The 27,981-nt window shown below is 46.7% G+C and overlaps 2 protein-coding genes and 1 long non-coding RNA gene across 5 annotated transcripts in view; 2 read left to right on the forward strand and 1 right to left on the reverse strand.

Moving 5' to 3' along the window:
- Positions 1-3,316, forward strand: LY6K (lymphocyte antigen 6 family member K). Its single transcript, XM_019032294.4, has 3 exons — positions 1-520; positions 1,429-1,542; positions 2,947-3,316. Exons 1-3 carry the CDS (start codon positions 244-246, stop codon positions 3,225-3,227), a joined length of 672 nt encoding a protein of 223 aa, XP_018887839.3. The 5' UTR covers positions 1-243; the 3' UTR covers positions 3,228-3,316.
- On the reverse strand, positions 2,109-26,913 carry LOC129524309 (uncharacterized). Of its 3 annotated transcripts, none has more exons than XR_008668081.2 (4): positions 26,539-26,913; positions 24,516-24,596; positions 8,164-8,267; positions 2,109-5,175 (listed from the first exon to the last, which is right to left on the reverse strand). It is a non-coding gene; the product is annotated as an uncharacterized lncRNA (long non-coding RNA). The 3 variants fall into 3 exon arrangements; XR_010135060.1 differs by having other exon boundaries at positions 25,900-26,837; XR_010135061.1 differs by lacking the exon at positions 24,516-24,596.
- The window catches only part of THEM6 (thioesterase superfamily member 6), a 10,408-nt gene continuing 9,026 nt past the window's right edge, over positions 26,600-27,981 (forward strand). The window contains exon 1 of the mRNA XM_004047589.5: positions 26,600-27,716. Within this exon, the coding sequence (XP_004047637.1) occupies positions 27,204-27,716 (513 nt within the window). The 5' untranslated portion in view covers positions 26,600-27,203. The remainder of the gene's footprint in view (positions 27,717-27,981) is intronic.

Below are 27,981 nucleotides of genomic sequence, written 5' to 3' on the forward strand. Positions count from 1 at the left end.
GAGTTATCAGAGGTGTGCCCGTGCTCTTCAGCGGAGAAAATCCCCTACCTGGCCACTGGCCACTTTTTGTGGGCTGTGGGGTCCCCAAGGAGACGGCCCTTGGGCTCAGGGGCTGCGTTTCCAAACGCGCCTTTCCCAGGGCTCCCGCGCCCGTTCCTGCCTGGCCGCCGGCCGCTCCAACAGCAGCACAAGGCGGGACTCAGAACAGGCGTTCAGGGCCAACAGTGGCCGCGAGGCCCTGAGATGGGGCTCCAAAGACCCCGACAGGCCCCGGCGGGTGGGAGGCGCGCGCCCCGGGGCAGGCGGGGCTCCCCCTACCGGCCAGACCCGGGGAGAGGCGCGCGGAGGCTGCGAAGGTTCCAGAAGGGCGGGGAGGGGGCGTCGCGCGCTGACCCTCACTGGGCACCGCTGGGGACGATGGCGCTGCTCGCCTTGCTGCTGGTCGTGGCCCTACCGCGGGTGTGGACAGACGCCAACCTGACTGCGAGACAAGGAGATCCAGAGGACACCCAGCAGACGGGTGAGCCTGGCTCGCCCTCCACAGCCGCGGGCCGTGAGAACGGGGAGTTCAGGGGGCCCGTGGCGCCTGGAAGCCTCTGGGGAGCCTCGCCTCGTGCGGCTTCCACCAGGGCGGCGGGGCAGCCTGAGCCCGGCCCTTCCCCAGCCCTTGCCCCCTCCGGCCGCGCTTCCCCGGGAGCCCTCAGGCTGGAGGCTCCAGCCGGCCTGGCCTCCCGGGGCCTCACGGGCTGAGACCCGTTCAAGCTGCGGGAGGAGGGCCGGCTCCTCCTGCAGAGCTAGGCCAGGCCCAACCCAGACCCAAGGGAGAACTCCTTTGAGGGAATCGGGGTGCAGGACCTGGGAGGTGGGTGGACCTGGAAGGTGGGCGGGAGGGCACGTGGGAGCACACCCAAGCCCCAGGGTCACTTTCACAGCCGTCGGCCGGGAGATGCCAGGACCCGTGGGTGCAGCGTGGCCGACCTGGGGTCAGGGTGCTGCGGCCGAGTGGGGGTGCGCTGTGCGCTCATGTTGTGTGCTTGGATGTGGGAGGATGGGGGAGCCCCCAGGAGAGAAGACAAATCACTCAGAATGTAAAGAAGTCCGGGGGCTGGGCAATTTATAAAGAAGAGAGGTGGAATTGGCTCACAGTTCCACAGGCTGTCCAGGAAGCGTGGTGCTGGCTTCTGGGGAGGCCTCAGGGCACTTAAAATCATGGGGGAAGGCGAAGGGGAAGCGGGCAGCTCTTACGTGGCCTGAGACCCCTCCTGCTTTCTCCCCATGCGGCTCACTCGAGTCATGTGGCCCCAGCCACTGCTCAGGGGGAGAAGGATGGGGACCCGCCGAGTTTGTGCTGGTCGGATGCCGGCTGTGTTCATCAGATAGGCACGGAGAACTGGAACATTCTACTTTCTTTTTTATTCCTCCTTTCAGACGAGGGTGACAATAGAGTGTGGTGTCATGTTTGTGAGAGAGAAAACACTTTCGAGTGCCAGAACCCAAGGAGGTGCAAATGGACAGAGCCATACTGCGTTATAGCGGCCGCGAGTGAGTATCTTCGCTCTTGTTGGGGACCCAAAGGCAGGTGAATAGAGGGCTTTCAGGAATCAGGGCTGTCTAGTTTTCCTCAATGGGGAATAACTAATAGAAAGTAGCCTTTTTTTTTTTTTTTTTTTTGAGACGGAGTCAGGCTGGAGTGCAGTGGTGTGATCTCGGCTCACTGCAACCTCACCTCCCGGGTTCAAGCGATTCTCCTGCCTCAGCCTCCAGAGTAGCTGGTATTATGGATGCGCGCCACCACACCGGCTAATTTTTTATTTTTAGTAGAGGCGGGGTTTCACCATGTTGGTCAGGCTGGTCTCGAACCCCTGACCTCAGGTGACCCACCCGCCCTCGGCCCCCCAAAGTGCTGGGATTACAAGCGTAAGCCACCGTGCCCTGCCTTTTTTTCCCTTTAAAATGTGAAGAGCAAAGTCCTCAGAGGCCAGAGAGAGGTGAAGGGGGAGTGGGGTGGGACTCAGTCCGTAGGAACTGTGCCAGTGTAAGGCAGTGCCTGCTACAGTGGGTCCAGATGAAATACTGGGAGGTAGGAAGAAAATCTGGATTTCATATCATCCATTTTTAAATGAAAAGTTAAGCTTTAATAATGTTAAATGCGCCACAGAGAACAGTGTCTATGTCACTCTTACAAGAGATGCACAAAACCAAGGTGTACAGCCTTCAAGTGTGTTCTCAAAGGAGGGTGCATGCCTTAAAAATTGTGGAGACCACTGCTCTGTCATCTGTGATTCCCCTGAAAACCTCTGGGTACGTGAAGCCCTCCCCAAGGGGAATCTGGACACCCAGCACATTCTGCCCACAGGGAGATCTTCAGGGCTTGTGAATTCTGATTCCGCCCGGCAGTCGCTCTCCAGCCCTTCGGTATCCACGAAGTTGATGGGGCGCTGAGGTGATGCTTCAGACTCAGTGTAGCCCACATCGACTTTATAACTTAATATGGCAAAATGCTTTGTACAGTGATGTATAAGATGAAGTGTGGTCATGAGACAAGACCCCCAGCTCAGAGTCGAGCCAGGCCCACCAAGAGGCCAGCTCCACACCCTGGGTGATGGCCAGAATGGCTGGGAGTCATGTGTCTGTCTGTGGTCACAAAGGCCTGAGCCAACCCTGCGTTTGAGAAGTTGAGACCCGTTTGTTCCCAAACAGCAACCCCTAGACCTGCATTCCCAGTGCATATGGACAGGCCATACCACGCAGAAGCCAGCCCTTCCCTGAAGCAGCGTTCAACACACAGGCCTGGCCCTCGTCCTCCCGACTCCCCTTGGTGCCCCAGTTGACTGTGCACCTTTGAGCAGGGCCGCCAGGGGTGAGGCTTTGACCCAGACAGAAGGGCCTCGGTGTCAGGCATTGGAATTGTGTGATTGCCTTCTCTCGGTCTTTATTTCCTATTAGAAATATTTCCACGTTTTTTCATGATTTCGAAGCAGTGCTCCGCTAGTTGTGCAGCCATTGAGAGACCCAAGCCAGAGGAGAAGCAGTTTCTCCTGGAAGAGCCCATGCCCTTCTTTTACCTCAAGTGTTGTACAATTCGCTACTGCAATTTAGAGGGGCCACCTATCAGCTCATCAGTGTTCAAAGAATATGCTGGGAGCGTGGGTGAGAGCTGTGGTGGGCTGGGGCTGGCCATCCTCCTGCTGCTGGCCTCCATTGCAGCCGGCCTCAGCCTGTCTTGAGCCACGGGACTGCCATGGACTGAGCCTTCTGGAGCATGGACTTGCTCCAGACCGTTGTCACCTGTTGCATTAAACTTGTTTTCTGTCGATTACCTCTTGGTTTGACTTCCCAGGGTCTTGGGATGGGAGAGTGGGGATCAGGTGCAGTTGGCTCTTAACCCTCAAGGGTTCTTTAACTCACATTCAGAGGAAGTCCAGATCTCCTGAGTAGTGATTTTGGTGACAAGTTTTTCTCTTTGAAATCAAACCTTGTAACTCATTTATTGCTGATGGCCACTCTTTTCCTTGACTCCCCTCTGCCTCTGAGGGCTTCAGTATTGATGGGGAGGGAGGCCTAAGTACCACTCATGGAGGGTATGTGCTGAGATGCTTCCGACCTTTCAGGTGACGCAGGAACACTGGGGGAGTCTGAATGATTGGGGTGAAGACATCCCTGGAGTGAAGGACTCCTCAGCATGGGGGGCAGTGGGGCACACGTTAGGGCTGCCCCCATTCCAGTGGTGGAGGCACTGTGGATGGCTGCTTTTCCTCAACCTTTCCTACCAGATTCCAGGAGGCAGAAGATAACTAATTCTGTTGAAGAAACTTAGACTTCACCCACCAGCTGGCACAGGTGCACAGATTCATAAAATCCCACACATGTGTGTGTTCAACATCTGAAACTTAGGCCAAGTAGAGAGCATCAGGGTAAATGGCGTTCATTTCTCTATTAAGATGCAGCCATCCATGGGGAGCTGAGAAATCAGACTCAAAGTTCCACCGAAAACAAATACAAGGGGACTTCAAAAGTTCACGAAAAAATTGAATTAAAAGATAAAAATTAAAAAATGTTTTATCTCTCAGCATGAGCTCCATCAAGGTCGAGACGCTTTTGCAAGTGATGGTACCAGCCATTCAGTTCATCCCTAAAGAACTGGGCACCCTGGGAATTTAACCATGCCACTTCAGTCTTTGTGACGTTATTAACTGAAGAAAAGTGGGTGCCCTTTAAAGATTTTTTAAAATTATAAAACAGAAGTAACCAAATCAGGCCTGGAAGGTGTATGCCTAGTGATTTCCCATTGAAACTCTCACAAAACTGGCCTTGTTTGATGAGAGGAATGAGCAGGAGCATTGTCATGGTGGAGAAGGGCTCTCTGGTGAAGCTTTCCGGGGTGACGATTTCCTGGGTGTTTTCCTGCTAAATCATTGGCTGACTTTCTCTATACACTCTCATAATAAGATGTTACTGTTCTTTGGCCCTCCAGAAAGTCAATAAGCAAGATGCCTTGAGCATCCACAAAACGGTTGCCACGACCTTTGCCCTCGACATGTCTGCTTTTACTCGGATGGGACCACGCCCACCTCTAGGTAGTCATTGCTCTGCTTGTGCTTTGCCTTCAGGAGTGTACTGGTTAAGCCACATTTCATCTCCGGCTATAATTATTTGAAGAAATGCTTCAGGATCTTGATTCCACTTGTTTAAAATGGCCATAGAACGCTTTTCTCTTATCTGCAGCTGAGCTGGGAGAAAGTTTTGGCACCCACCGAGTGGACAGTTTACTCAACTTTAATTTCAGTCAGAATTGTGTAAGCTGAACACCTTGGGATACCTACAGCGTTGGCTATTGTTTCTGCTGCTATTAATCAGTCCTCTTAAATTAGGGCACAAACAAGATGAATTGTTTCCTCACAGACTGATGTGGCTGGTCTGCTGCTGTGGACTTCCTCTCCAACATCATCTCTTCTATTCTTCCAATGAGTTATCCACTTACTTAAATTGCTGATTTCTTTGAGGCATTGTCCCTATCAACTTTCAATAAATCATCAATGATTTCGCCATGTTTCCAGCCAAGCTTCACCATCAATTGCATGTTTGTTCTGGTTTCAATTTTAGCAGAATTCATGTGTCTGATAGGAGCTCTGTTCAAACTGTTGTCTTATACTTCTTAGGGCCTCAAACTAGATCCTGTTCAGACATGTTTTCACAAGTTAGTACAAGTTTATTTTGTTGCAAAAAAATTTGAAATTCATGCATTCTTTTTCCCAATATGCATTTTCCTGAACGTTCTAAAGATCACTCATCCTTCCTCCCCATGTTGTCTATTCAATGTCAGGGAGGATGTGACCCCACCCACTGCTCACTTTTGTCTCCCTTCTGTCCCCACCATCCTGGCCAGCCACTGCCTGGTCTAATACCAGAGGCTGCTGGGTGGGGAACCCTGGGGAACCTTCCAGATAGAGTTTCTTCACTATTCCTGAGGCATGGGGAAAAGGCTCATCTCAGTCACATCTGAACACTTCAAACCTGAGGCCAAAGTCCATTCTAGGGGCAGTGGGCAAGGAGGGTTCCAGCAACTCAGGACCAGATAGGACCATCAGCACCTGTCAGGCTCTGCCTGTGTGTCCATCTTTTTGCCCATCACAGGCTGGTGTTCACATCCTGCCATTCACACCAGCACCCAGAAACAATAGCCCCAGCTGCTTCCAATTCGCAGCCCTGGGCTTGAGTTTGGGGAGCATTACTTTCATTAAGGCAGGCAAAAGTGGGAACTTCATTCACAAAGAGCAAGTGAGGTAGGAGGTCAGCCACATGAGAGAGTTTCCATGGCAACCTTCCATTAAAGTCTCTTCAAATGAAGGATGTAATCTGTGATGTAAAATCATAGCAAGTCAAGAAATGTGAATACGGAAAAGTTCGAAATTGGGAACTGTTGGGTCTCTGGTAACACTAGGAGCACTCCCAATTACTTGAGCAAGGGAGATAGAAAATTATTGCAGGGTTAGGAATTAGAATGGATCAAGGAGTTTGCTGTCTCCAGTGTGACAGATGCTCTTTCTAGAAAAGTCACCATGGATGGAAGACAGAACGGAGGGTAGTGTCTAGGAAAGAACAAGGTTCAACACAGATGCTCCATTATGAATGTAAAAGCTCAAGTATTGTTGACCAAAGATTAAGAGTCAGTCTAGAGTGAGGGATTGGAGAAGCAGGAGATGGTGGCCCAGCTGGTCAGGGAAGGTCCTTACACAGGCAGAATAGACTAGGGGACAGATCCAAGGCCGAGACACTGACAAGGAGAACAGACACTTCTATCAACATGGAAGAGCAATAGGCAAGAATACAGAGAAAGATCATGTATAGGAAGGGGCCAGGAAGTTGAAAGAATTATCCCCAGCAGTCACATTTTCTCTGTGAAACAGAATACGGTGGTGTCTGCTCAGAGAATGAGGGTACAAATAAGGTTGGACTTTGAGTGCCATGATGGAAGCTTAGGACTATCCCCAAAGGCAAGAGAGAAGGGATATCTTAGGGGACATAACATAGGATAGCCCAGCATTGTGGAGGTCATGGCTAAGACACGGCATTAAACATTTGCAGAGACCTGCAAGAGTTCGGTAGTGGATTTTCCCCAGCAGCAGCCCATGTTTATGAGGGGGAAAGGCAGATAACAAAAGTATATCTGGGTGTGAGCTAGTTCAGAAGGTCACGATGGAAAGAGAGCAGTTGAATGATGAACTATGGGAACTTCACTGAATGGAGAAGTCAAAGTAAGGTTAGAAATACCAGTTTTGAAGCAGTACCAAGGCCAGAGGCTATAGATGGCACAGAAACACAGAGCAGATGTTGGCAATCCCATGATTAAGAGAGTAGGAAAGAAGGAGATTACAACCACTAAAAATAACCAGAACTTAGTACACAATAAATGAAGGCTCAAAACTAATGGGGAAAGAATGGATTATTGAATAAATGATATTGCTAAAATAGGCTACTGTGTTACTACTAGATCAGGTGTGTGAGTAATGGAAATCCCCACATCATAATGACTTAAACAACACAAGAATGTGTATTTCTTGCTCTTGTAAATGAAGTGAGCAAGTAAGCAGCCCAGGGCTGTGGGCCACTGCTGGAAGGACCCCTTTTCAAGTGCCACCACAGCTCGGAGCACACACGGGGAAAGGGGAATGGAAGGGTTCCGTAAGACCAGCATTGTTTTCAGAATTATAAATTCTCCAAAATATATATGCATGTATATATCATCACCTATGTGTAGGCTTTAAAAACAAAGAAAATTGAAAATTTGAGGTTCCACTTTGAGTCCAGAAAGCAGTCTCCTAAGAATAAGTATGTCAGGGTTTCCAAGAGCTGCTGGTAGCCTGACGGCTGGACTCAGAGGATCACATGAAGACACACTGGAAAGTATCTTGAACATGGATTTCATGTCTTGATCTCTGAAAACAGAAAACGACCCTCCTGTAATACATATGAAGTAATTCATAAATTTCCAAACAGCTAGACTTTCTGAAGGCTCTGCTTGGTCAAACAAACATGTCCAGGTCTCTGAAATGCCTTTCTATCTCAAGCACTAAAAAACTATTACTGACTAAATTCTTTTATGGTCAAACACAAAACTGATACTATAAAACAGAAACAGCACAAGAAAGGAAATTAGAAGCCATCATAATTGTGAAAAAAAGATAAATAAAATATTGGCTAATCAAATCCAAGTGTATGAAAATACTAATACATTACGATAAGTACAATTTATACCAGAAATGCGAGAACAATAAAAATCTTAGGAAAAGATACCACTCACCATAGCAAGAGAATACGCAATAATAACCAAATGATAATCAACGTTCAGTTATAACATTTTAAAAATCCTGGATACCTAAGAATAGAAGGCAATTTCAATATTTTGAAAAAAGTTACTGGAAACCTAAAGCAAACACCATACTTAGTGGTGAAGCATTAGAAGTGTTCTAAGTGCAAAAACATGATAAGCCTATACATTGTTACCACTGCAATAAAACATTAAAGTGGAGAATTTAGTCATGTAGTATAAGAAAAATAAAGTGTATAGAAACTTGTTCCCAACAATCTGCCCCATTAGATAGCCACCTATAACAGAAGACCTTAGACTAATTAATTTGTAAAGAACAGAAATTTATTGCTCACAGTTCTGGCGGTGGAGAAGTCAAAGATCAAGATGCCAACAGATTTGATGTCTGGTGAAGACCTGTTCCTCATAGATGGGACCTTCTATGTGTCTCTGGAAGGACCTAAAGAGACGAAGACATTCCCTTCAGTTTCTTTCATAAAGGCATGAATCACATTCATGAGGGGTACCTCCCAAAGGGATGCACCTCTTTTTTTTTTTTTTGACATGAAGTCTCGCTCTTGTCACCCAGGCTGGAGTGCAGTGGCGAGATCTCGGCCCACTGCAGCCTCCTCCTCCTCCTGGGTTCAAGCTATTCTCCTGCCTCAGCCTCCTGAGTAGCCAGAATTACAGGCACCTGCCACCACACCCACCTAATTTTTGTACTTTTAGTAGAGATGGGGTTTTGCCATATTGGTGAGGCTGGTCTCAAACTCCTGACCTAAGGTGATCCGCCTGCCTCGGCCCTCCAAAGTGCTGGGATTACAGGCTTGAGCCAGCACGTCTGGCTGGGTTGCACCTCTTAATACCAACACAATGGTGATTAGGTTTCAATATGAATTTTGGAGGGACACAAACATTGTACCACACCATTCTGCCCCTGCCCGTCCCCAAACTCATGTCTTTCTGACATTTAAAATAAATTCATTCCATCTCAAAACTCTTAACTTCAGTTAAGTCTTAATGTAGTTCCAGCATCAAAAGTCTAAAATCCAAAGTCTTACCTAAATATCACGTAAAACAGATATGGATGAAACTCAAGGTAAGATTTATTCTGAGGCAAATTTGTCTCCAGCCATGAACGTGCAAAATCAAACAAGTGACATGCTTCCAAAATACAATGGTGGGACAGGCATAAGATAAACATGCTTATTTCAACATAGAGAAATAGGAAGGAAGGAATGACAGGCCCTGATCAAGTCCAAAACCCAACAGGGCAAACATTAAATCTTAAGTCTCCAAAATATTTTTTAATCCATGCCCCACATTCTGGACACACTGGGGTGGGGCTTGAACCCCCAAGGTTTTTGGCAGCCCTGCAGCCCTCCCTCCTGACTTTGCTATATGCACCTCTCACAGGCTGGAGTTGCCTGCTGGTGGCTCTACTGGTCTGGGGTCTTCAGGGCAGCCCTGCTTTTATGATGCCACTGAGTAATGCTCTCTCCAGTGACCCCTGCCACACCTGTGGCTGTTTTCTGCCTCTGTCCTATGTCTGTCTGAGGCATCCTTTGAAATCTAGGTGGAGGCAACCATCCCTCCAAAGCCCATGTGGAAATGATACCATACAGATGCTGCCGAGGTTTACCGCATATGCCTTCCAGAGGGGCACTCTGAACTGGTCCTGGGCCTGCTTGAGCCACAGCTGTAACAGCCAATGCAGGCCCAAAACTGGAATCCTGAGAGCAAAGCCTTGAAATCATTCTGCTCCCAAGACCCTGGTGTTCTGGACCTGTGGTGGATGAGACATCCATGAATGTAGGGTCCAGCCCCACAGGGTCGGTGGGTTTTCTCTCCATGTGTGGAGATGAGAGAGTGTGGAAATAAAGACACAAGACAAAGAGATAAAAGACAGCTGGGCCTGGGGTACCACTACCACCAAGACGTGGAAACCAGTAGTGGCCCCGAATGCCAGGCTGCGCTGATATTTATTGGATACAAGACAAAAGTGGCAGGATAAGGAGTGTGAACCATCTCCAGTGATAGGTAAGGTCACGTGGGTCACGTGTCCACTGGACAGGGTGCCCTTTCCTGCCTGGCAGCCAAGGCAGCGAAAGAGAGGAGAGAGAGAGAGAGACAGCTTACACCATTATTTCTGCTTATCAGAGACTTTTAGTACTTTCACTAATTTGCTACTGCTATCTAGAAGGCAGAGCCAGGGGTACAGGATGGAACATGGAGGCGGACTAGGAGCGTGACCACTGAAGCACAGCATCACAGGGAGACGGTTAGGCCTCCGGATAACTGTGGGCAAGCCTGACTGTTGTCAGGCTCTCCACAAGAGGTGGAGGAGTAGAGTCTTCTCTAAACTCCCCTGGGAAAAGGGAGACTCCCTTTCCCAGTCTGCTAAGTGGCGGGTATTTTTCCTTGACACTGATGCTACCGCTAGACCAAGGTCCACTTGGCAGCAGGCGTCTTCCCAGACGCTGGCGTTACTGCTAGACCAAGGAGCCTTCTGGTGGCCCTGTCCAGGCATAACAGAAGGCTCGCACTCTTGTCTTCTGGTCACTCCTCACTATGCCCCCTCAGCTCCTATCTCTGTACGGCCTGGTTTTTCCTAGGTTATGATTGTAGAGCAAGGATTATTATAATATTGGAAAAAAGAGTAATTACCACAAACTAATGATTAATGATATTCATATCTAATCATATCTATGATCTATATATAGTATAACTATTCTTATATATTGTATTATACTGGAACAGCTTGTGCCCTCGGTCTCTTGCCTTGGCACTTGGGTGGCTTGCTGCCCACACATGAAAGTCTCAGAAATGCCCTCAAGATCATTCCTCCATTGTCTTAATAAATAACACACAGTTTCCTTCTATCCATACTAATCTCGTTATCAAACATTTGCTTGACCACACCTTTGGTGTCTCTCCTGGACACACTTTCACATTCTTTACAATATTGTCGGGCTCAGAATTTTCCAAATATTCAAGTTTTGCTTCCCTTTTGATGATAAATTCTGTCTTTAATTCATGACTCTCTTCTTGCATTTCACTACAAGCAGTCAAGAGAAGCTGTGCCACACCCTGAACACTTTGCTAAGAGATTTCTTCTGCCAAATATTCTACCTTGTTGCTGATAAGTTCTTCATTCTACGAAAGGCTAGAACATGAACACAATTCAGCCAAGTTATTTGCCACTTAGTAACAAGGATTGCCTTTCCTTCAGTTTCTGATAATCTGTCCCTCATTTCTGTCTGGTACTTCATAAGAATGGCCTTTACTGTCCATGTTTCTACCCAGATTTTGATCATGACCACTTGGATAATCTCTTAGAAGACTGAGGATTTTCTCTATAGCTCTCCTCTTCTGAGCCCTCACCAGAATAGCCAATGTTTGATTAGAGCCTGTTCCTCATAGATGACACCTTCTATGTGTACTCATGTGGCAGAAGGAGCTAGAATGCTTCTTTCAATCTCTTTTATAACAGCATTAATCCCATTTATGAGGATGGAACTTTCATGATCTAATTACTTCCCAAAGGGCCCCACCTCTTAATACCAACGCAATGGAGATTAGGCTGCAACATTTTGGAGGGACATGACATTCAGACTATAGTAATAGCTTAAAACTCTTCTATTATAAAACACTTCATCTGATTCTCTGGCTGTTCAGGTTTTAAAAAAATTAAAATTAAAAAAACACTTTTAAATCCTGAATGAAAAAATATCTTAAATCCTTTTCCACTCTATGCCAAGTTAACATGAACATTTCAGAGGCCAAAAATAAAATGGGAACTGGATCATGATTCAACATGGTAGTTAAGTCAGGAGGCTGAAAGCTTCCTTGAGAATGTTTGCTTTTGTCTAATTATCTTGTGCCACATGTAGGGGATAAGAGACAAGGCAATGGATGTCCATAAGATAGGAAGTTAAAATAAAAAAAACACATAAATTAGGAGCTTAGGAAGGGATATATCTTAAATTAAATACTGAACTAGGAAGAAAGACACACTCTGCACAACCCTGTCTGCCTCACTATTGGCTCTGCATGAAGGTACAAATAGGAAGAGAAGTTTCACCTCAGAATCCAGAAACTTCCAGAGTACAGGGTTTGTATTTATATTACTAGTTAAATACACTAAACTCTAAACCAAGAAACAAATGTAAGGTAATAATGGATTGGTTTCACTCTATAGATGCCTGGAAATCAAAGGAAAATTCTCTCTGAAGGGATAGACTCTGAGTCCAGAAATCATAGAATTCTCACAGATACTATCTCCATAAATCTGCTATAAATCGAAATTTACAAAAGAAAAATAAAAACAAGAAGCAATGAGTGAGTAGAATTAGAGCATAAAAGGTTTTAAACATTGGAAAAAATAGATACCAAATACAAAATAAGTTTCCTTAAAGAAATAAAAGATCAGCTGGGCATGGTGGCTCATACCTGTAATCCCAGCACTTTGGGAGGCCGAGTCGGGAAGATCGCTTGAGCCCAGGAGTTAGAGACAAGCCTGGGCAACATAGGAAGACCCCAACTTTGTTTTATAAAAATAAAATAACTTTAAAGAAAGAAAAAAATCATAGAAAGCATCAGGAAAGAATACAATACCATCAGAAAAATATTGGGCAGAGTTGACCCCCCCAAAATTAAAAAAAAATCTAAAGAGAACATCCAGAAGTAAAAAAATATATAACCATCATATGTTAAAACTCAAGGGATAAATTAACAGATTAGACACAGATGAAGAAAGAATAAGAAACTGGAACATGAGGTGAAGAAACTACTCAAATGTGACCCAGAGATAATAAGAGTTGGAAAATACAAAGAATAAACTAGAAGACAGGGAGAATAGAATTAGACAGTCTGATATAGAAATAAGCAGAATTTCAGAAGAAGAGAGTACAGACAATATTTGAAGAAATAACAATGAGTGGTTTTTCCAAAATTGATTAAAGACATGAATACTCAGATAAAGTAATCATATTGAGGCACATTCAGAGTATCACTTCAGGACTCCAAAGCCAAGAGGAAAATTTAAAACCTGCCAGAGAGAAAAGACATACATCTAAAAAATAAAACAATTACACTTGCACTGACTTCTCAATTTGATTACGGAAGTTAGAAGATGGTGTACTAGTGTCTCCAAAGTGTTGAAAGAAAATGACAAGAAATTAAGGTAGAATTGAATATTTGAATAAAGGCATTTTCTGATAAATACAAAACTGAAATTGTTTACCACTGCTCAGCCATTACTAAATGAACTCCCAAAATATTCTTTAAAAGGAGTGAAAATAATATCAGACAGGCAGATGGAATGAAAGAAGGAATCATAGAAAAAGATATATTAATGTGTGGTGCTATGGATTGAATTGTGTTGTTTTTCCTACCCACCCCACAAATTCACATATTGAAGCCCTAACCTCCAAAATGGCCGCATTTGGAGTAAGTAATTAAGGTTGAATGAGGTCATAGGTGTTAGCCTCCGATCTGGTAAAATTAGTCTCCTAATATGAAGAGCCACCAGAGAGCTCCTTCTCTCTCCACCATGTGAGGACATCATGACAAGTTGCCATCTATGAACCAGAGAGTGAGCCCTCACCAGATACTGAATCTGCCTGCACCTAGATCTTGGACTTCCCAGCCTCCAGAACTGTGAGAAATAAATGTCTGTTGTTTAAGCCTCCCAGTTTGCGGTAATTTATTATGGCAGCTAAAGAAGACTAAGACATACGGAAAAATCAAAACTATCACTGAATAGATAGCACAATAAGAATTTCCAATTTATGGGGGCTTAAAGAAAATAAGAGTGATAATACTAGACACATGTGGCATAAAAGGAAAGAGGGAGGTGATAGTGTTGTTCTGTAGTTTTTGCAGAGTTCACAAGGAGGTTCAGATATACTAAAAAAATTTGGCCGGGTGCGGTGGCTCATGCCTATAATCCCAGCACTTTGGGAGGCCGAGGTGGGCAGATCACGAGGTCAGGAGATCGAGACCATTCTGGCTAACACGATGAAACCCCGTCTCTACAAAAATACAAAAATAGGAAAAATACAAAAAAACTAGCCAGGCGTGGTGACACACGCCTGTAGTGCCAGCTACTCAGGAAGCTGAGGCAGGAGAATCACTTGACCCTGGGAGGCAGAGGTTGCAGTGAGCCAAGATCGTGCCACTGCACTCCAGCCTGGGCAACAGAGCGAGTATCCATCTCAAAAGAAAAAAAAAGAAAGAAAGAAAGAAAGAAAGAAAAAATTAGACATAAAGAGTAAATTCCAAAATGCAAAATGATAGAAATCCAGTTTTAAACTTCTATGTATGTGTAGAAAAATAAGAGATCAATATTGAATGGTGAAAAGCATAAAAGAAATAAAAAGAACTAAACAAGATGATAGAAATATATCCTTATTCCTTAGCAGTGACAACAAATAAAATCACCAGTTCTAGCCTGGGCAACATGGCAAAGCCTCCTCCCTACAAAAAAAAAATACAAAAGTTAACCAGGCATGGTGGTGTGTACCTGTAGTCCCAGCTACTTGGGAGGCTGAGGTGGGAGGATGGGTTGAGCCTGGGAGTTTTAGGCTGCAGGGAGCCACAATCACACTACTACATTCAAGTCTGGGCAACAGTCAGACCTCATCTCAAAAAAGAAAACAAAAAATCACCAGTTTGAAGCTAATTATTATACTGATTTTTTGTTTTAATCCATAAAAAGATACACCCAAAACATAAGACCACAGAAAAGTTAATCATACAGAAAATGGCAGAAGATATAGTGGGCTTATACTATTAATATGAGATAAATAGACCTCAAGGCAAAAAGTATTAATAGACATAAATAACAAAATATTCAAGTCACTATAAAAATATGTTAACAATTTAAACTTATGTCTTCCAGAGGTGTTTCAATATAAGGAAGTAAAAGATATTGTAAATACGGGGAAAAATTGACAAAACTGACAATATAATGAAATATTTTAACACACATTGCTCAATAATTGATAGATCTAGAATGCAAAGTATAGTGAAAACACTGAACAAGATAACTGACAAGACTGACTGAATATACATATGTGGGACCTTGCACCCAACAATTACAGATCAGGCCTTCTTCTCAAAGATGGAAAACTACCCAGAGCTTTGAGGGGCTGAGGTAGGAGTATTGCTTGAGCCAAGGAGTTTGAGACCAGCAAGGGCAAGATGACAATACCCCATCCCTACAAAAAATTTTAAGATAGCTGAGTGTGGTGTTGCATGCCTATGGTACTAGCTATTTGGGAGGCTGAGGCAGGAGGGTTGATTGAGCCCAGGAGTTCGAGTTACAGTGAGGTATGATTGGGCCACTGCACTCCAGCCTGGGTGACAGAGCAAGACCCTGTCTCTAAAACAATTGGAGGGGGGAACCAAACTGAAAATTTTAAAATACTTTAAATTGAACAGTTAAAAATTTATACCAAAATGAAAAAAAAAAAAACCTTCAGGGTAAAGCTAAAGCAGTACTCAAGGAGAAATTTATAAGCAGTTAGAAATTTAAATGTTTATAATAGGAGAGAAGAAAATTGGAAAATTAATACATTAAACATTCGATTTTGCCAAGCGTGTGAGCTCACGCCTGTAATCCTAGCACTTTGGGAGGCCAAGTCTGGCGAATCGCTTGAGCCCAGGAGTTTGAGACCAGTCTTGGCAATGAAATGAGACCCCATCTCTACAAAAAATGCAAAACATAGATGGGCATGATGGCGCACACCTGTAGTCCCAGCTATTCAGGAGGCTGAAATGGGAGGATGCCGTGAGCCCAGGAGGTCAAGGCTGCAGCAAGCCGTGATCGTGCCACTGCACTCCAGCTGGGCGACAAAGCGAGACCCTACTTCAAAAGCAAACAACAAAAAAATTCCGCTTTAAAAGTCAGAAAGTAGGTATGAAGAAAATAACAAAGTGGTAGAAGTTAATGAAATAGAAATCAAGGGTATGATAGAAAGGCCCAAGAGGTGAATTTAATAGCATATTAGACAGTCAGAGAAAGGAAGAGTAAACAAGAAGAATGGTAGGTAGGAACCATCAGACTGAAGATCACAAAATTTAAAAAGAGAATGGAAAATACAGAAAAAGCCTTGGTATCTGGGACATGGAGACAAGGTCTGGCATAGTTGTATATAAGTCGATATAATTATTGACTCTGTTTCTTCACCCTTTGCTATACATCAGCAGTCCCCAACCTTTTTGGTACCAGGGGCCAGTTTCATGGAAGACAATTTTTCCATGGATGAGGCAGAAGGATGGTTTCGGGATGAAACTGTTCCACCTCAGATCATCAGATTCTCATAAGGAGCATGCAACCCAAATCCCTCACATGCACAGTTTACAATAGGGTTTGTGATCCTATGAGAATCTGATGCCACTGCTCATCTGACAGGAGGCAGACCTCAGGCTGGAATCCTTGCTCGCCTGCCACTCACTTCCTGCTATGTGGCCTGGCTCCTCATAGGCCATGGACTGTGGAGTTGGGGACCCCTACTATACAATACCCTCTGCCATGTAACTTTGCAGTTCCTCCAGCCAAAGACTTGGTTTAGTTCCCTGATATTCACGTTGGATATTGTCACATGACTTGCTTCAGGCAATGATATTAGCAGAAATGACACAAGCAAAGACGTGAGATGAGCTTGTGTGATTGGGATTTCTCTCGTGCCCCCACCATCATCCTGAGAAGAAAATGCTTCAGCTAGACCACTTGTACCAGGAGGATGAGAGACGTGGGTTGTAGAACCGTCCCAGTAGACTCAAGATCTGTAGTGAGAAGCGGAGCTACCCAGCTGAACTGGGCCTACCCACAGATCCATGAGTGATAATACAAAAATGGATGTTTCACATCAGTGGGCTTTGGGGCGGCTAATTATGCAGCAGTAGCTAACTGATAGACCATGGATCCACTAAGAGAAAGGGACAGACACAATATTTGAAGATATAGGAGATCATTTTTGAAAACTGATAGAAAATAACCACAGATTTGAGAAACTCTGAGAAACTGAAGCAGAATTGATACAAGGAAAAATCATACCTGGATACATCATTGCAAAACTTCTGAAACCCAAGAATAAAGAGAAAGTCTTAAAAGCAGTCAGAGCAAACAGCCACAATACTTAAAGGAGCAACAATAAGAATAATACCCGAATTCCAAAAGGAGAAAGTAAGCAATGAGAAAAGACAATGGAAGAACATTGTGAAACTGCTGGAAGAAAATCACTGCTAATTCTAGAGCGTTCTACAAAACAAAATACCCTTCAAAATGCAAAAGTAAAGACAAAGTGAAAGAAACACACTCTCATAGAATGTATCACCATCAGACCACACTAAAGGAAATCCAAAAGGTGGATGAAAAATTATATCAAACATAAGCAATGGAAAGAATATTAGTTAATATAAATGAAAATCTATTGTATAAGACAATAATAACAAGGGCTTTAGGGATATAATATATAGAAGTAAAAAATTATACAGCAGATTTAATATAATGAATATAAGTAGTGTGAATAATTGTATGTGACCACAGTAACACAGAAGGTGACAGGAATGAAAGGAGTTAAAAGTATTCCAAGGCTCAAGCATTATGCTAAGAGGCAATAAATATGAAAATGAATTAAAACAGTGTGTCCCAATAAAATGTATTTGAATTTCATATATATCTATGGAAGATGCTTTAAGTAAAAAAAAAAAAAATTCACATTTAGATACTATAGTATAGTTTATTATTTATTTATTAATATTCTACTTAATAAATCACATTCTTAGCTCACAGGTTGTACGAACACAGGACTGCAGCTGGCTGTGGTCTCAGGTTTTGGTTTGCCAGCCCACGTATCAGGAAAATAGCAACCACACAAGGCAGCTACTACCACTCAGTCTGGGGTACAAAGGGGAGAATTAATAAAACTAATAAGCTGGAATTCATGAAAATGAGTCACTCCTCAGGTGCCCCAGGGCGGCTGCCACACTGGGATCTGGCCTCTGAAGAGGGATGGCAGCTGCTGCCAGGGTCTGAGCTGGAAGGGCCTACGGCCTGAAACCCAGACCCCTGAGATGAGGCGTCCCTGGCAGTGGTTTGAGGTCTCTAGCAGGGAGATCAAGCTGATTCTGCAGAGTCGGGAACCTGCAACCCAGTTTTAGCAGCTAGGTGGGGAAGTGCCACTGCCAGGTGAACCAGCAGCGTCCAGAGGACACGTGGCCCCAGTGGCAGGCAGACCGGAAGCCTGGGAAAGAAACCCGAAGCAAACTGAAAGGAGCACATTCCCCATCTTCCCCAGCCTTGCGTGCTTTCTCTGGTGCCCCTAGTGGGAGAATTTAGCACAGCACCAGCTGGCCCAGCAGAAATGAGTTTGCGGAGCTAGGGCCAGCCACAGAGGTGGAGTGGGGATGGTTGGTGTGGAGCTGAGTCAACACCAGGCAAACACTAAGTAAAAGAATCTGGCAGAGTTTCTACTGTCAGACAAAAGTGATGTTGATACAGGAAACATTACTATAATGGAGGGCTTTTCATAATTGCAAAAGGGTAAATCCAACAGGTGGATACAATAATTCTAAATGTGTATGCATCTATTAACATAACCTCAAAATAAAGAAAGCAAACATTAACAGAAATAAAAGATGAAATGGTAAATTTCAACATACTTCTTTCAGTGTGTGACAGAACAATCCAGCAAATTAATAAAAATATGCAATATTTGAACATCATTAACAACCTTGGCCCACTAACATATACAGGGCACTGCACCGAACAACTAAAAAGTCACAGTTTTTTCAAGTGTACATGGAATGTTCATCAAATTTTTGTCCATATGCTGGGGATAAAGCAAATCTCCACAATGTCAATGAGTTGAAATCGTGTGGCATGTTTTTGACCATAATGCAATTAAATAAAAAACTGATATCAAAAAATAAAATATCCCCAAAGGTTTGGAAGATAAGAAATAAATTTATGAATATTCTAAGTCTCAGAAGACAGTCACAAAGGAAGTTGGAAAATATTTGTATTAAATTATACTGAGGCAAGGTACAGTGACTCATGCCAGTAATTCCAGCACTTTGGGAGGGTGAGGTGGGAAGGTTGCTTGAGCCCATGAGTTAGCAGCCTGGGCAACATAGTGAGAACCCGTCTCTACAAAAAATTTTAACAACTGGCAAGGTGTGGTATTGCCCACCTGTAGTCCCAGCTGCTATGGAGGTGGAGGTGGGAGGATCACCTGAGCCCAGAAGGTTAAGGCTGCAGTGAGCCATGGTCATGCCACTGCACTCCAACCTGCATGACATAGTGTCCAAAAATAATTACACTGTTTCTCCAAAAAAGAATTATACTGTTTACATGACCTATTATTACTTGTGGTATAGTGACAAAGATATGCTTAAGAGAAACTTGTGGTCTAAAATAATCCATTCATGGGAAAAATTCTTAAAGACAGAGAACTGAGTATCTACTTCAAGAAATTAGAAAAAGAATAGCAAATATATCCACAGAAAGAAGAAATTCAAACTAATAGAAAATTCATCAAAAAATAAAAATAAAAGGTTGCTTATTTGAAAAAACTAATAAAACTTATAAATCCTTAGAAAGATTGATCATGAGTAAGAAGGGACAAATTATCAATATCAGGAATAAAAAGATGACATCTCTAGACTAAAAAACATAAAAAGATACCATCTAGGGCTAGGTAAAAAGTTCTTAAAATTGACACCAAAAGCTGAATCCATAGAAGGAACAATTGATAAACTGGACCTCACCAACATTAAGACCTTTGCTTTGCTATTGACTCTGTTATTAGGATGAAAAGACAAGCTACAGACTAAGAGAAAATATTTACAAGCCACAATCTGACAAAGAGTTTTATCTAAAATATACAAAGAACTCTTAAAACTCAACAGTAAAAAAAAAAAAATCAATGAGAACATGGACAAGGCATATAAACAGACATTTTGTCAGCAAGCAGATGTGGGTGGCAAATAAGCACATTAAAAAATAATCAACATCCTTATCCTTTTTTTTTTTTTTTTTTTTTTGAGACAGAGTCTCACTCTGTCGCCCAGGCTGGAGTGCAGTGGCGCAATCTCAGCTCACTACAAGCTCTGCCTCCTGGGTTCATGCCATTCTCCTGCCTCAGCCTCCTGTGTAGCTGGGACTACAGGCGCCCGCCACTGCGCCTGGCTAATTTTTTTGTATTTTTAGTAGAGATGGGGTTTCACCGTGGTATCAATCTCCTGACCTCGTGATCCACCTGCCTCAGCCTCCCAAAGTGCTGGGATTACAGACGTGAGCCACTGCGCCCAGGCCATCCTTATCCTTTATAAAATGCAAATTTAAGCCACAATGAGATATCACCACATACCTATGAGAATGGCTAAAATAAAAAATAGTGACACCACCAAATCCTGAAAAGGATGCAGAGTAACTGGATCACTCATACACAGCTGGTGAAAATTTAAAATGGTACAGCCACTATGGAAAACAGTTTGACAGTTTCTTATAAAAATGAACATACAACTACCATGCATTTCATAACTCAAGCTCCACCAGACATTTGGAGAAAGGTTCAGAAACTGGAAGCTTACCCCAAGACACCTCAGGTGACGTGACGTGGATAGTGGAGGCCTTTAAGGTTTTTAACAATAAGGACCAGGCAGGGGAGGAAAAAAAGGATGAGAGAATGAAAAATCGGGCGAAAATTTTGGCTGCCATAATTACAGGTCTGCCTCAAGGTGACCCTAGGCAGGAGAAACACTCCAGACAAGGGGTGACCAGACCTCAACCAGCAGCAATAGGACTGAGGGACAACCAATGTTCTTATTATAAGAAAGAGGGGCACTGGAAAAGGGACTGTTCATTCCATCCTGTGAAGTCATGACAGCATGAATCTCCCCAACCCACTCCTCTTGATGCTAGTCTCTTGTATGAAAAGGCCACCCTCTCTGCTGGATGTAGCCCAAGTGCTCTCCCAGCTGCAGTCTTGAAGCGTTCTGTCGGCATCACCACCGCAAAGCCTCAGGTCACTCTCAATGTAGCAGGCAGGAAACTTGAATAACTATTGGATACTGGGACCACCTACTCTGTCCTGACCCAACCTGTGGGACCTCTGCAATGCCAACTGTATGGTGATGGGAATAGATGGCCAGGAGAAGGTAAAATGATTTGCCTTTCCTTTGACTTGTGAAATTGGATTTAAGGGTATTACTCATTCTTTCCTATATATCCCTGAGTGTCCCCTTCCTTTAATAGGTTATGATTTATTATCCAACCTGGGAGCCTCAGTTTCCCTCTGGGGGATGCAATATAAGTCTCAGTACCTCCGAGAAGAGAATCCATTTACTGGCCCTTTTGGCTCCCAAAGGTCAGAAGCTACCTCCTGTCCTGGAAGAGATAGTATGTCAAGTGGCAAAGTTTATATGGGATGCCAGTACTCTAAGACAAGCCATCATTGCAGAGCCTATTAAGATAAAACTTAAGCCAAGCGTACCCTACCCATGCAAGCCCTAATACACTTTGAGGACAGAAGACCTACAGGGAATACAGCTCCTCCTGGAAAAATTCCTACAGCACAGGCCTATTCAGCCCTGCCAGTCACCTTGTAATACCCCAGTCTTGCCTGTGGAGAAACCAAAAGGGAAGTACTGGTTTAGGGTACTCCTTTTAGGAGTGAATGGCTTAGGGCAGTGAATGACTCAGTTGTTCCCAGTCATCCTATAGTTCCCAATCTATCCACACTCCTCTCTCAGATCCCTAGGCACACTCAGTTCTACATGGTGCTGGATCTAGAGGACACTTACTTTTGTATCCCATTGCATCCCAAATTCTCCTACATTTTTGCCTTTGAATGGAAGTATCCAGAGACCCAGGAAACTTCCCAATATACCTGGACAGTGCTACCCCAGGGGTTTCAGGATAGCTCCTACCTCTCTGGGAAGGCCCTGGCAAAAGACGTCAGAGATCTTAAACTTACAAGTGGAATCTTATTGCAATATGTGGATGATTTGCTCATTGCTAGTGAGGGCTTCCATAGTTTTCAAGAACATACTATTAAAACCTTAAATTTCTTGGCTGAATGGGAATATAAGGTCTTCCCCTTAAAGGCCCAGATCTCCCAGACACAGGTTCGATGACTAGGGTTCATACTTACCCCAGAAGCCAGGATGCTTGCCCCAGACTGAAAGCAGGCCATTGCTTCACTACTAGTCCCTGGTAGTAGAAGAGAGCTGCATGGATTTCTGCAGATGGCTGGCTTCTGCTAGGTTTAGATCCTAAACTTTGGCCTCATACTTAAACCCACTCAAGAGTGGAGAAAACCAACCATCCCACTGGGTAGAAGCCTGTCAGCAAGCATATGAAACCCTAAAATCTGAGTTAGGAAGGCCCCTGACCTAGGACTCCCACATTTGTAGAAGCCTTTCTTCCTATATGTATATGAGAGGTTCAGACCAGCCCTGGATGTCTTAATTCAGAATCTGGAGTCCATCCAATGGCCAGTGGTTACTTTCAAAGCAATGAGACCCAGTAGCCCAGGGAAGGCCAAGCTGACTTAGGGCAGTGGTGGCCACCAGCCTTCTGGTCAGAGAGGCCTCCCAACTCACATGAGGCCAACCCCTTCAGGCTGACACTCCTCACCAGGTCTGGAATGTGTTAGAAATAAAAGAGCACCACTGGCTGGGGAAGCCTAACTTTATAGCAGGCCCTGCTGCTAGACACCCTCGACTGAACCTTAAAGGTGTGTTAGACCTTGAATCCTGCTGCCCTGGTTCCCTCACCCACTTCAGAGACACAAACACACTTGTGTGGAAACTTTAGAGCAGACCTATTCTAGACAAATGGACCTGCAGGACTCCCCCTTAGATAATACAGATAAAGAATTATTTACATCTGGGAACAGCTTTGTAGAAAATGGCATCCAAAAGACAAGCTATGCTGCTGTTGGCTTGAACCACATTGTAGAAGCGAAAGCCCTTGCCCCAAGCACTTCCACTCCGGAAGCAGAGCTCAGAGCACTAGTCACGGCTCTTTAACTAAGGGAAGGAAAATACTTAATGTATATCCTGACTCTAAGTATGGATTCCTAGTGCTCCATGCTCATGCAGCTGTCTGGAAAGAGGAGACTGTGGACTCCTAGGAGCTCCCCCATAAAACATAAAAAAGTGATTCTGTCCCTTCTTGAGGCAGTTCAGCTCCCTGCCCAGATAGCTGTCATGCACCATGAAGGGCCCCAGCGGGCAGTTCTTTAACCAGCCGAGGAGACAGCTGAGCTGGTGAAGCTGCCAAACAGGTGGCCCAGACAGAGCGGCTTGGCCCCTTGGCTCCTGTAACCCATGTTCCTACCATAGGAAGGAGGGGCACTGGGAAAGGGACTGCTCATTCCATCCTGGGAAGCCGGGACAGAATGAATCTGCCCAACCCACTCCTCCTGTTGCTAGCCTCTTCCTAGCCACTTTCTTCTAGACGAAGATTTAAATCAGGTGGTAAAATACATCATTAACTTGGGACAAGTTCAGCAGGCCATCTTCCAATATGATAATAAGATGTGACCTCAGCCGGGTCATGGAGTTTCAGACCATTTCCCTGCTAGCCCAGGTGCACAGGTCCTACTCAAGACATGGCGAAAAGGAAGCCCAGAGGCTCAGTTCACTGAGAAATGAAAGGGTCCATACCAGGTTTCCTTGGCCACTCCATCAGCTGTACAGTTGGAAGGACTTGTCTCTAGAATAAAACCTTTTGCTTCTCCTGATGGACAACAGGCCTGCTTGGAGAAAACAGTCTACTCCCGTAAACCTATATAGGACCTCAAGTATTTGTTCAAGAAGCTGCCTCTGGAAGACAGCAATAGTTAAGTAACATCCTTATATAAATGATATATACCAGGGGATATGCAGACTATCTTCAGGACCCTGGCTTGATACCCCCAACTGCACAATTCATAACCTGAACCTCTCCATTATCAATGACACCAGGGGATATGCAGACTATCTTCAGGACCCTGGCTTGCTACCCACCAACTGCACAATTCATAACCTAAATCTCTCCATTCTCAATGACACCAGGGGACATTCGAATTTGGGCTCCTCTTGGAATTGTTTTCCCTCGAGGCCACGCTAATGACCTCCTCAACCACCCTGCTTGCCTAGCTCTTTCCCCCTGCATGGCTCTGTGGGCTTGGACACCCCAAGCCCAGGCCAAGGAAGGGCCAGGTCTGGCACCCAGAAGTCTCCCACTTGACCTTGACTCCTTCAAGTCCCCCAATAAACTGCCAGTGAACCACCACAAGCTGCCCAAATCCATTGCGTTAGACTGATGCAACTGAGTGATGGGGAAGGTGTGGGTCCCTCCAGCTTTCGTGGGTGCTAAGACTGCTGGGTGTCTGGCACTGCTCTGGCTCTGGGACACAGCAGTTAGGAGGCCAACCAGGCCCTGGCCTTCTGGCTTCAGGGTCCAAGAGGGACAGAAGTATTCCTTGCTTATGTATTCCCTGTGTAAGATTGCAGCAAGGCTATGCACCCTGGGAGAGGTTCCCTGTGCAAGGAGAGCCCTGGGGATCTTGCCCAGTCTCTGGGCCCAGGAAGCGGAAGATGGAAGAAGAGGGAACAGCATGTGGGTGGGAGGGGAGCTGGGAGAGCAGAAGCTGGGAATGAATGGGCAGGGGCAGGAGCAGAGGAGGTCTGGAGGGTGGGTAGAGACCTTGGAAGCTCCAACTGGTTTCTCATTCATCCATCTTCACCGGTATCTCCAGGGCTAAGCCTCCAGCTGTGGGTCCCTCCCCTGGCAGGAGAGGACACAGTGGTGTAAACCAAAAATGAAATTCTAAGCACCCCCACCATCTGAATGGACCCCTGCTCTTGACCAAGGGCAGTCCAGGGTTAACCTGAAACACTAGTTCAGACCACGACGGGAAATGGGTGTTGGATATGCCTCACTGTACCCTCCTCCCTTTGGATTTCAGGCCCAGCTGACCAGCAGTAACATCAACACACCCCTTAAAGACTGAGAGAACAGACTCTTTAAGTCTGATGAGAAACACTTACAATCTATTGTCTCTGAAGCCTGCTACCTGGAGGCTTCATCTGATGATGAAACACTGGTCTCCACGACCCCTTATCTTAACCAGACATTCCTTTCTATTAATGCTAAGTCTTTGAAAAATAACTCTCTCTTTTTTTTTTTTTTGTAGAAGTGAGGTCTCTCTATGTTGCCCAAGCTAGTATCTAACTCCTGGGCTCAAATGGTCCTCAGCCTCCCCATGGCAAGGATTACAGAAATGGGCCACCATGCCCGGTCAACTTAACTCTTTCAACCAATTGCCAATCAGAAAATCTTTGAATCTGCCTATGACCTAGAAGTCCCTCTGTCACTTCCAGTTGTCCCCACCTTTCTGGACCGAACCAATGTCCATCCTGCAAGTATTGATTGATGTCTTATGTCTCCTTAAAATTTGTAAAACCCAGTTGCAGCCTGACCACTCTGGGTACAAGTTCTCAGGATCTTCTGAGGCCGTGTGACGGGCCACAGTCACTTAGATTTGGCTCAGAATAAATCTCTTCAAACATTGCACAGTGTTTCACTCTTTTTGTTGGCAAGGGGACAACATGGGTGACCAGGAGGCTGCATTCTTTGAGCAATGGCCAACAGGCTCAACGGCTATGTCCTCAGTCCCTTCAGCCCAAAAGGCCACCCCTCCCTGGGGCAGAGGGCTCAGAGCCCAGCTACGACAAGGTGACACTTCAGGGACAAGTGTGAGCAATGCTAGGGTGTTGGGAATAGGCCCCCAAAATCTGGCCTCAAAACTGGCCATAAACAAAATCTCTGCAGCACTGTAACATGTTCGTGATGGCCATGATGCCCACGCTGGGAGGTTGTGGGTTTACCGGAATAAGGGCAAGGAACACCTGGCCCACCCAGGGCAGAAAACCGCTTAAAGGCGTTCTTAAACCACAAACAATAGCATGAGCCATCTGTGCCTTAAGGACATCTGCAGATAACTAGCCAAACCCACCCCTTTATTTCGGCCCATCCCTTTGTTTCCCTAAGGGATACTTTTAATCTATAATCTGTGGAAACTGCTTACCACTGGCTTGCTGTGAATAAATACGTGGGTAAATCTCTGTTGGAGGCTCTCAGCTCTGAAGGCTGTGAGACCCCTGATTTCCCACTCCACACCTCTATATTTCTGTGTGTGTATCTTTAATTCCTCTAGCACCGCTGGGTTAGGGTCTCCCAGACCGAGCTGGTCTCGGCACTGGGGGAGCTGCCCTGATAGGTAGAGAGCTCCCTGTCCCTGGGGCTATCAAGCAGAGCCAGGTGCCGCCCCAGGGAGCTCCTTCTTTGAGGGAGATCCAGAACCCTGGAACCCCAGCCCAGGCCCAGGCCTGAATCCGGAGCTTGTTTAACCCAGCAATTCCGGGACCCCATCCCCGGTCGCTGGCATCCTTTGTCATTCGAGAGCCTGGGGCTGACGGGGAGGGCTGGTCCGGCCTTCTCTGGGCCGCCTTTCCTCCCTAGCCTCGTCAGGAAGGGGCACAGGACAGCCGAGCTGCGCGACAGCCCGCTGGGCCTGCGCCCCAGGGCCTCCGGCGACACTTGGAGTCCGCAGCTGAGTCACCGACTCTCACCCGGGCTCCCCCGCTTCCGCCCGGCCCTGATTTGCTCCGGTTTCAAAAGGGAGGAAGGGCGGGAATGCTCGGGAAGAGCCTGGGGTTGGCAGGACCTTTAGGGGGTGGAATGAATGTCGTGAGAGCGCCAGGTACCGGCTGGGGCTGAAAATGCGCACGGGGACCATGAGCGTGATTCGCCCTGAGCCGCTGCGAACGCCCTGCGAGCTGGGGTGGCCCTGGAGGTCCTGGAGCAGAAGCTAGGTTCCCGCTGAGTCCGCTGCAGCGCCGCTGGCGATCGGGCTGGGTCCCATTTTCCACGAAAAGTCCCGCGGCTTCGGCCGCGGAGGTGCTGGAGCCTTTGCGCTCAGACGAAAGGCCGAACGGCCAGGGCCAGGCCGCGTCTTCAGAGCCTGGCGAGGGTCTCGCGCTGCTGGGAAGGCGGAGACGCCGGGGCGCGCGTGCACCCTCGCGCCTGCAGCGCCGCGCACGGCCGCCAGGTGCCGCTGTGGCGCTCAGCGCGCCGCCCGCCCCGCCCCAGGGAACGCGAAAGTGGCGCGGGCCTGGACGGGGGGACGGACCACGTAGGGCACTGAGAAGGTCGCGCCACCGTGGGCGGGGCTCCGGGCACCTCCCCCTCGGCCGGCTTCGCGCTGTGGTTCGCTCCGGGCGCGCTGCGCTCGCGAGTTCCCAGGAGGCCTGGCGGGCCCCGTAACCAGCGCCGCGGACACCGGCACCGGCGCCACGGACTCCGCAGGACCCCGCGCCCGCCGCCGCCGCTATGCTGGGGCTGCTGGTGGCGTTGCTGGCCCTGGGGCTCGCCGTCTTTGCGCTGCTGGACGGCTGGTACCTGGTGCGCCTTCCGTGCGCCGTGCTGCGCGCGCGCCTGCTGCAGCCGCGCGTCCGTGACCTGCTAGCTGAGCAGCGCTTCCCGGGCCGCGTGCTGCCCTCGGACTTGGACCTGCTGCTGCACATGAACAACGCGCGCTACCTGCGCGAGGCCGACTTTGCGCGCGTCGCGCACCTGACCCGCTGCGGGGTGCTCGGGGCGCTGAGGGAGTTGCGGGCGCACACGGTGCTGGCGGCCTCGTGCGCGCGCCACCGCCGCTCGCTGCGCCTGCTGGAGCCCTTCGAGGTGCGCACCCGCCTGCTGGGCTGGGACGACCGCGCGTTCTACCTGGAGGCGCGCTTTGTCAGCCTGCGGGACGGCTTCGTGTGCGCGCTGCTGCGCTTCCGGCAGCACCTGCTGGGCACCTCACCCGAGCGCGTCGTGCAGCACCTGTGCCAGCGCAGGGTGAGCGGCCCCCGCCCCTGGCCCCGGAGCACGGCCTTTGTGGGACCTCCAGGGGCTCCTCCTAGTCCCTGGCCCCCTCCCCTAGGGAAGGCCCGCTGCCTGCACCTCTTTCGGATACTGCTGGAGTCCTGCCTCTTACCGCTCCCGCCCCTCCCTCTCTACCGGGGGCATTCCTCACTGATGCCTTTGTTCGTGGGGGTTCCTAGGGTCCCCGAATCAACTCTTCATAGTCGGGCTTAGCGTGCTTCCCTCCTGCCATTTCTTA

The sequence above is a fragment of the Gorilla gorilla genome, chromosome 7, assembly GCF_029281585.2.
Source record: "Gorilla gorilla gorilla isolate KB3781 chromosome 7, NHGRI_mGorGor1-v2.1_pri, whole genome shotgun sequence".
NCBI lineage: Eukaryota > Metazoa > Chordata > Mammalia > Primates > Hominidae > Gorilla > Gorilla gorilla.